The sequence below is a fragment of the Petaurus breviceps genome, unplaced genomic scaffold (assembly GCF_028583685.1).
Source record: "Petaurus breviceps papuanus isolate PSGF00001 unplaced genomic scaffold, PetGlider_PUasm1.0 172, whole genome shotgun sequence".
Taxonomy (NCBI): Eukaryota; Metazoa; Chordata; class Mammalia; order Diprotodontia; family Petauridae; genus Petaurus; species Petaurus breviceps.
In genome coordinates, this window is record NW_027185755.1 from 1,100,934 (window position 1) to 1,109,789 (window position 8,856).

At 52.9% G+C, this 8,856-nt stretch overlaps 1 protein-coding gene across 3 annotated transcripts; it reads right to left on the reverse strand.

Annotated features, from left to right (window-relative positions):
• Positions 1-1,510: 1,510 nt before the first annotated feature.
• Positions 1,511-8,809, reverse strand: LOC138157352 (general transcription factor IIF subunit 1-like). 3 transcript variants are annotated; one of them, XM_069082881.1, is made up of 13 exons: positions 8,623-8,809; positions 7,726-7,772; positions 7,496-7,568; positions 6,833-7,026; positions 6,508-6,678; positions 5,513-5,700; positions 5,259-5,409; positions 5,108-5,169; positions 3,522-3,641; positions 2,931-3,007; positions 2,688-2,826; positions 1,891-2,017; positions 1,511-1,805 (listed from the first exon to the last, which is right to left on the reverse strand). In XM_069082881.1, exons 1-13 carry the CDS (start codon positions 8,632-8,634, stop codon positions 1,601-1,603), a joined length of 1,566 nt encoding a protein of 521 aa, XP_068938982.1. In that variant the 5' UTR covers positions 8,635-8,809; the 3' UTR covers positions 1,511-1,600. The 3 variants fall into 3 exon arrangements, with proteins under 3 accessions (XP_068938982.1, XP_068938981.1, XP_068938983.1); XM_069082880.1 differs by having other exon boundaries at positions 5,108-5,172; XM_069082882.1 differs by lacking the exons at positions 7,726-7,772; positions 8,623-8,809 and having other exon boundaries at positions 5,108-5,172; positions 7,420-7,556.
• Between the last annotated feature and the right edge of the window lie 47 nt (positions 8,810-8,856).

Consider the following 8,856-nt stretch of genomic DNA (forward strand, 5'->3'; position numbering starts at 1 on the left):
TTTACATGAAATCTAGAGACTGGAGGGTTTCACCCCATCCTCTTTGCAAGAGGCTATTCTGCTGAATGGGTGACCCAGAATATAAACCCTTGCCTGGCTAGCCCCTCCTTCTTGAAAACAGACCTAGACCCAAGACGGCAGGTTGGGAGCATCTATCTAGCCATGCTTTTCCCCCAAGCACGACCATCAATTTAACCTGGCACTTATGCACTCCCAGAAGTTTTCTCTATGGGTTAGGCAGTTCAGGGAGATGATGGATCCCTCCAGTAAGGAATACTGGACTAGTCCAAAAGCAGACTATCTCCCTCCTTGTAGGAACTCTTCTCCTTACCAGGCTGGATTCTGCAACTCCAGCATCATGATGGGGATAAAGGTTTGTCCACACTAGTCTCAACCTTCTTTCTAATACCCCCTAAATCATGTGAGTGTAAGCTCCAAAAGGAAATTTAGCCGCTGAATTCTCCCTACTCCTTACTAGTGGGACCAGAGTCAAGAGGCAGCCCTTGGCTATCTAAAATTCAGGTTGGAAGAGGTCCCCCCACAATTAGAAAGCAAAAAAATTAAGGTAGAACAAGGAATGTCAGAGGGAAGTTCCTTCCCACCACTAACCTAACGCTTAGCCCAAAAGAAGTCACTCTTTACTGATTCTCCTTTATTTTCTCAAGGAGGGAAAATTGGAACCCCAGATATGTGAAGGAGAAAAGCAAATGTTGGGGGAGAGGTGGGGTGGAGTAGAAAGACCACATGTTCAACAGATGATGGGAAATCCCTCCTCAAACCTTCCTAGGTTCCAGGCTCCAACTTGAGCAGGGGGATTAAGGCATCATGCCCCTGTCTCCGGGCCTGGCTGCTCCAACATCAAAACAGGAAACACCCCATCAGAGCTCCACATTTTCCCTTCACCACTGAGCCAGAGATTACACCAGGGAACTTGGTGCTCTTCCACAACTGTCTGAGGGGAAGGCAGAGTGACAGCTGGGGATGCCCCCTGGCCCTTCAGACTCCCAGTTACTAGGAAGAGAACCAAGCTGTCCAACCCCACTCCCTGAAAGCAGGGCCTGTGTTCAGGAGTGGGTGGGGGATCAGGTGAGAAAGGGGGTCAGAAGAGCCCACCTGGATGTTCCCATATAAGGTAAGGGTGAGGAGATGGGGAAGAGGAGAGTCTTCTCCTGGGAATGCCAGGAATTTCCCCAGAGTTAGCCTGACATCCCAGACATTCCCAGCAGCAGCCAAGCACAGTGTAGGGAGAGGAAGTTTCTATACCTGGACTCAAGACTAAATCCCCTGATGGAAGGTTATCCCTGGGGGGACAAGGAAGGGGGGCACTGGATTTAGTCACAAGGTCTGAGCTCTGCTTACTCCCTGTGTGATACTAGACCAGTTCATTTCCTTCTGTGGGTCTCAGTTGCCCTATCTGTAGAGTCAGGGAGTTGGACTAGATGGTCTCAGGCCAGTCTGACTATAATCCTGTGAGTCCTGGTCTCCCCAACCCAAGAAGTCACACAGAGGCTGAGAGAAAAACCCCAAGCAGCTTTTATTCCTGCCCAGGGGGTGGAGTGGCAAGTCTGGAGGTCTCCCGTGTCCATGCTGGGCATGGGCCTCACTCCTTGAGGGAGAAGTGCATCTTGTCATTGATCATCTTGCGCTCAGGGTTGAGGCGCTTCAAGATCTGGGCCAGCACGTTGACTGTCTGGTCACTGCTCAGCCCTGTCTTCTTGGTCTGGAACTTCTTCAGCAAGTCTTTGGTGGTCATGGGCTTTCGGGTCAGGTAGCGTCTCACTGCATCCTCTGTCACCTGCACGTCACTGTGGAGAGAAACACCAATGTCAGGGCTCTGCGGTTCTCCTGTCTGACCCGGCCCCCAGGCCCCAGAAATCACTACTCACTCACCCACTGCTGGGTGTGGATTTGCCGGACTGGGGCTGGGGGGTGGATTTCCCTGAGATGCTCTGGGGTCCAGCATCCAACCTCAGGCGTTTGGCAGCAGGTGTGTCACTGGGTCCAGTCTGGCGCTTCCCTGCATCAAACCATCAAAACCACGTCAGAGCTGGAGGGGTCTCTCAAGGATCAGGCTTGTCTGCCCCTGAACAGAAATCCCCTCTTCAGTACTCCTCCCTAAGTGGTCTTCTGGCCCCTCTCTGAAGACTCATTTGGAATTAGAGAATCAGGAGTCAGATGTTTAGAGAACCTCTCTGGGCCTCAGGGTCCTTATCTGATTCCTGCAGGACTTTGTTTCCAGGACCTATACCACCCTACCCCATCTTCCTCGGGCTGTGTTCACACAACGTCAATGTTCTCCACAAGATGTGGCCCAGAGCCAAACACAATATTGCAGTGGCAGAGTACAGTGGGACTGTCCCCTTCCCAGGTCTGGGCACAAGCCCTGCACCTCCCACAGGAACATGAAACCAGGGGAGCTTTGGGGGCTTGGAGGTAGCCCCAGGAGAAGGAAGAGCCCTAGACAAGCTGTGTCTAGTCCAGGCCCTGGGTAAGTCTGGCCTCTCCCTTGCTGTCTTCTGGGCCTCAGCCTCTGCCCTCACATGGGGATAACAGAACCTGCCCTGAGAGAAAAGCTAGGAAAGTTCTGAAAAGGTGAAGTTCCAGGTGTGAAGACACCTGCCAGGACTGTCAGAAGAGACAAATGGGGGCAGAACCAGCCCCACAAAGGGACATGGGCCCCATCTCACCTTGTTCCAGCTTGTTGGCAGCTGCCCGAAGGGTGGAGGACGTGCTGCCACTGTCCACGCTGGGTGTGCTTGGGCGGCTGTCTCCCCTGGAGCTGCTGCCTGAGGCCTTCCGTTCCCTTTTGGGGGGAGTCTTCTTCTTCTGAAGAAATGGCATGGGGAAGGGGACAGTGAGCCAAGGGAAAAGACAGACAAGCCAGCCTCTGCCTGGGCCAGGCCACTTGTGTCCCACTGGGCCATACTCACTGCCATGAAGAGGGCTGAGGATGCCTCGTTATCAATGTCACTCTCCTCAGAGGTGTCTGACTCCTCACTGCTGTCTCCTGAGGAGGCAAAAAGGAGCCTGAACCCAGTGCCCTCCCCACCCCCAAGCTCCCTCTTCCCTCACTCCCCAACAAACATGGCCCATGCCAGGCTGCCCTCTGGAAGCTAGTCTAGTCTAGTCTAGCTAGCCCCAGACTCCGGCATGTAAAGAATCAACAGTTGTCTTCAATGAGCATTAGCCTGAATAAATGTGGGAAACTGAGCTCATTGCTATTGCTGGCCCTAGCCAGTAAAAGCTGGAGGCAGAGGTTCTTGGGAGCTGGAGCTCCTCAAGGGAGGGCTGCTGGGGGAGGCAGAGGGACTGAAGTGGCCTCCAAAGACTAGACTGGGAGCAAAGGGCATTTTCCCAAGCAGCTAAAAGGACAAGGGCAGCAGTGAGTGCAGGTACCAGAAGGGAAGGTGCCCCTGTTACCCACAGATGGCATCTAGAAAAGGAAGAGGAAACAAAGCTGGAGGGAGAGGCAGCTTGGGCCTCGAATGCCAGGCAAATGACTTCTCCCCAACCACACTCACCTTTCCTCCTCTTCTTCTCCTGTGGGGTAGGTCCCTTCTTATCTTCCTCCTCCTTCTCCTCCTCCTCTGGGGGTTTTTCCTCCTCACTCTCTTCACTGCTTTCACTCTGTTCATCAATGCCTGGGAGGGAAGTAAGAGCTCTCTGCTGGGGCAGTGACCCCAGCCTGCTCTCTCTCCTCAGCCACTGGCTCTCCTTCCCTGCTGCCTACAAACACACCTAGATCTAGCCCAATCTCCAAGCACCTTCAATGGACCTGACCATCCTCTCCAGCTTCAGGCCTGCGTCTCTTTCCTCCCTTTCCCAACCTTCCTCACAGACTTCCTCACCTGCCAGTCCCTTCTCAGATGCCTTGACTTTAGGAAGTCAAAATGACTCAACTTTGCAACCACTTTCACCAAGGTCACCAGTGATCTCTTAATTGTTAAACACAGCTGCCTTTTTCTGTTTCCAACTGGATGCTGCACATTCATCTCCAACTCAATCTGACTACACTAGAACTCTTCACAGCCCTGACCAAAAACCCACTTCCTCTTTCTAACTTCCCTAGTTTTGTTTTTTTTTTTACATTTTCCCAAGTTCTTTTTAAGAGCTCAAGTGCTCCCAGGTTCGCAAGCTTCCCACGTTCTACTTTCCTCTCTCACCACTCACATCCACTCAGTTGTCATGTCTTGTCTATTCTATTTCTCACACTGTTCTCCTCTCCGTTCCTAATTCAGACCCTCCCCCTTTCTCACCTGGACTGCTGCAACAGCCTCCCCACTGGTCTCCTTGCCTCCATCTCTCCCCTCTTCTAGCCACCCTTTAGAGAGCTGCCAAATTGCTATCCCTAATTCATAGGGTTCCTAGGGAACCATGTCACTCCCTTGACTCAGAGCTTCAGGGGTTTTCTTATTTCTAGGCTGAAATTGGAGCTCCTGCTTGTCCTTGAAAGCCACTGCCAGTCTGGCCCCAACCCACGTGTACACACGTACTTCACATGATAACCCTTCAAAAGCTCTATGGCCCAAGTATATTGGCCTATTTACTATTCTTTTTTTTTTTTTGCTTTTTGCAGGGCAGTTGGGGTTGAGTGACTTGCCCAAAGTCACACGACTAGTAAGTGTGTCAAGTGTCTGAGACCGAATTTGAACTCAGGTCTTCCTGACTCCAGGGCCAGTGTTCTATTTACTGCACCACCTGGCCACCCCTGTATTCACCATTCTTTAGCCACAACAGCTGACCCTCTGAACAGGTTGTTCCACAGGCCAGGAACCCTCTTCTTCTTGACTTTCACCTCCTGGCATGACCAGTACTGTTCAATATTCAAGTGACCCTTCCCATTGGAGACCTTTTCTGATCACAATTATTAGCACTTCCATTCCAGCCCATGCCCTGACTTTCTCCTTTCTAAAGTTACTGTGAATCTCCTTCGCACCTCTCTGGATACATGTTTTCTCCCCCAAACAGAACGTAAGCCCCTTCATGGCAGGGCCTCTTTCTTCTCCTCAGTGGACGGCACTTAACCAGTACTGGCTGGACGGGCCTGCACTGGGCAGCCTCCTCTTCACAAAGTAAGAGACAGTCCTGCTCCCAAGCCCACACCTACCTTTGGGGCCATCCTCCTCCTGCTGAACCACCTTGGGTTTCCCTACTGCCTCTTCCTCAGAGCTGCTGTAAGGGAAAGAACAGGCTGCAGGTGAGCAGGTTGTGGCCTGAGTTCCAGGTCTGAAAGGAAGGAGTGGGCCTGTCTCCCTCACCTGGAGCCATCTGACATGTAGTCCACCTCCTGGCCCTCAAAGTCCCCGTCATCACTGTCCTCAAAGGCCTCATCATCAGAGCCCTTCTTCTTCTTCTTCTTGCCCCCCCTGGAGGGTGCTGCCTTCTTCTTGCTCTTGGGGGCCTTCTCCCCTGGGGAGAACAGGATGAGGTCGGGGCCTGCAGTGTCCTGGCCACCGCCCCCTGGGGGCCTCTGCCCTGCACACACCCTGCCCCAGCCCAGCCCCCTCCTCACCCTCCTCCCCACTGCCATCACTGTCATCAGAGCTCATCTCCAGGTCGTCCTCCAGGTCGTGGATCCGCAGCTCACTGGGCTTCTTCCGGCTCTTCTTCTCTTTATGCTCGTCTTCCTCCTCATCGTGGTCTTGGTCCTTCAGGCGACGCTGCTGCATGATGCTGAAGTGGTTCAAGACTTTGTTCCTCCTACAACCAAGGGGTATGTCCCATGGAGGGTCTCCAGGATGGACAGACCCCTCCTCCAGGAAGCCTTCCCTGACTGCACACGCCCAACTCAGATCTCTCTTCCTTCCCTTCAAGCCTTATGTCTAGTTTGTTTGCACCGCTGTGTGCGTGTCTCCCAAAGCCATGAAGCACTGGCAAGAGTCTTTCAGAGGGAGCCAGGAGAGCAAGGTAAGATTCCAGGTTGTGATATTCAGTCGGATCCTTTGGTCACAGACCTAGAGCTGGAAGCAAACTCAGAAGCCATCCAGGCCCACTCCCTCATCTGATAGCTAAGGAAGCTGAAGGAAAAGATGTGAAGGGACAGAAGTCCCCAAGATCTCAAACATAGTAAGGAGATTTTTTCCAATTACTAGCTCTGTGACCTAGGGCAAACTCTCAGGCCTCCACTCTCTCTGCTGAACAAAGAAACCAAATAGACCAAGGCCCAGAATGTGTAGGAAAGTGGTTCTGTGTCACTAGGAGGTAAAAGACATAAAGGGATCACAAGAACTCATGCCATGACATGGTAAGTTCATTAGAGGGACACAAAGCTAGCATTAGGCCAGCTGGAGACCTGGAGCTGACCTTCTATGCTAGATATACCTAGTATGAGCCACTGGGGGCACATGCTGTCTCCCCTAGGGGAATGTGCCTTCCCCTGAGGGCAGGAGCTGCCTTGGCCTTTCTTCACACCTGGAGCCCTTAGTATAGTGCCAGGCACAGAGGAAGGATTTAACAGATGCCTGGCAGACTGCTCACCTGCAGTGTCCCTTTCTCCCTCATGCTCACCTTTCCCATTCTTCCTCAGCCTCCTCTGCAGTGAGTGTCCGGTGCCGGGCCACAGGAGTGAAGTTGTACCAGTTGTGCACAGGGAAGGCTTCAAAGGCCCCATCAGGGCACTGGGTAAAGATGTAGTAGGACGTGTTTTCTGTCACTCCACCCTTCTTTACTCCTTTGAATCTGCAGTAGGCAGGAGGAAAGGGGACAGAGACATAGTCACTCATCCAAGGCCTGCTCCCCTCAGAATGCCTGGCTGCAGTTCAACAGGGACAAGGACAGGGACAGAAATCTGAATCTCAAGGCATTGACAGACTTAGGAGGCCCCCTCACTCACCTCCTTCCTGTCTTGCCATTGACTTTGAGTAGCCAGGGCTGGTCCTCAGCCTTGAAGGCCTTGAGAATGATGCCATACTTCTTCCTCCTAGCCTCATCCCGGAGCTTTCTATTAAACTCGCTGCCGGCCCCAGATTCTGGCATCTCTTCTTCCTGATAGATCTTCTTGTTGCTCAGATCCCGTTCCATCTTGGCCTGATGTGAAGGAAGCCATGTCATCCCAGAGCCCCTGGCAAGGATTGTTGGGGGACACCTTGCCTCACCTCCCACAGACCCAAGCTGGGGTGACTTGTCTGGCGTCATGCTGTTCACCTCCACTGTCTAAAACTCTGCTCTGCCTTCTTCAGGACTGACCCTCAGTGTTCTCCTACTGTCATGAATGATTTCAGCAGGCTAGCACTCAATTACACACTGTGCTGGGAGGCCTTTCTCTTATATTTTTTTCATGTCCCATAGGGTAGAGTTGACAAGCTGAGCATACAATACGTGCATAATGTATACTGGGGAGACTAAGAGAGCTAGCAAGGTGCCCTTTCTTCTGCCCATGCAGGACTCATACCCCTGGGCCTGGAAGCCACCAACCCTCACCTTTTGATCCAACCTCAGAGCCTCCTTGCCCATTTTCTTGAGGCTCCTGCCCAGGGCCAGGACACGAGAATTTTACCTGGTGCCAGGTGGAGAAGTTGACTTTGTCAGCTGCGTTGAAAGCCATGATATTGTACCTCTTGGGGTTGTTCCTGCAGGAACAGAATTGGTAGCAGTCCAGGAAAGGCAGGAAAATGGGGATAAGGAAAGAAGCTGAGGCTGGGATTTGAGAACTTCCCCCACATCACATCACCCCAATCCCATCCCATCCCATCCCCTCCCCTCCCATACACTCCCAAAAGAACTCACTTGGGAACTCGAACAACATATTCAGTCACAGTCTGGCTGCTGGTCCCCTAGAGAAAGACAGGGAAACACTAAATCATAGAGAATTGGGCAACAATTATGAGAAACACTTTAAAACACAAGGCTTCATATAGTGACACACATCTAACAGTTAAAAACAGAAATGTACATAGGCACGGGTGCCAATGCTTGTAAAAATACCCCCAGGCACAGCATCAGAGCCAAGTGCATTGGCACACACTGTGGGATGCACTCACAAATACACAGATCTGCTAGCACTCTCAGGGAGGCTGGCAACCCCATAAGTACAGGTGTATGTACACACGCATGCGCACGCACAGGGTGGCAGACACAAGGGCTCAGACATTGGGAGGGAAGATGACATGTAAATGATGTAAATGCTGGTATGACAGCCGGGGCACACATCTACACACACTGACAATCCTCCCACTCCCCTACTCCTTCATGCAGAGACACAGGTGGGTACCAGAAGCCACTGTCACTCACGGGGTTAGCGGTGTGCACACGCGCGCACACACACACACACACCTATCCCATGCCTCCCACTCACCGGGTTTTCACACGTACAGACACACACCCATTTGCACACAGGCACCCCATGCCTCCCATTAGCGCGTTCACACGTACAGACACACACACCCATTTGCACTCCCACACAGGCACCCCATGCTTTCCACTCGCCGGGTTCACACGTACATGCACACAGGCACCCCATACCTCACACTCGGGTTCACAGTACAGACACACTGTTGCACACTCACAGACAGGCGGCGGCGGGGGCGCCCCTCTAGGGGCCCTCCAAGCCGCTCCCACCCACCACGGTCACACAGTCACACTCCCTCTTGAACGCTCACACAGGCAGCCCTCCCATTCACTCACCAGGGTCGTCATGGCCAGGGCTGGGCAGCGCGATGCGTGGTCGAGTCGCGTGAGAAGATCCTTGCAGACTGGCTGGATTTCCGACTGCCGGCTCTACAAACCCTCCACCAAACCGGCTAAGAAGTAGGGCACTGGAGATCCTCCCCCAGCATTCCCCAGCATTCCCCATGGCCGGATCCGGAAGTGATTGCCCCGTCGTCATGACAACCGCCCAGCGCTTCGCGTGCCCAACCC

Excerpts from the sequence above, each read along its gene's own strand:
- LOC138157352 (XM_069082880.1), bottom strand. Across the intron at positions 3,008-3,521 it reads GGAGAAGAAGAGGAGGAAAG|GAGACAGCAGTGAGGAGTCA; the intron begins GTGAGTGTGGTT and ends TTGCCTCCTCAG. Across the intron at positions 1,806-1,890 it reads AAATCCACACCCAGCAGTGG|TGACGTGCAGGTGACAGAGG; the intron begins GTGAGTGAGTAG and ends TTCTCTCCACAG.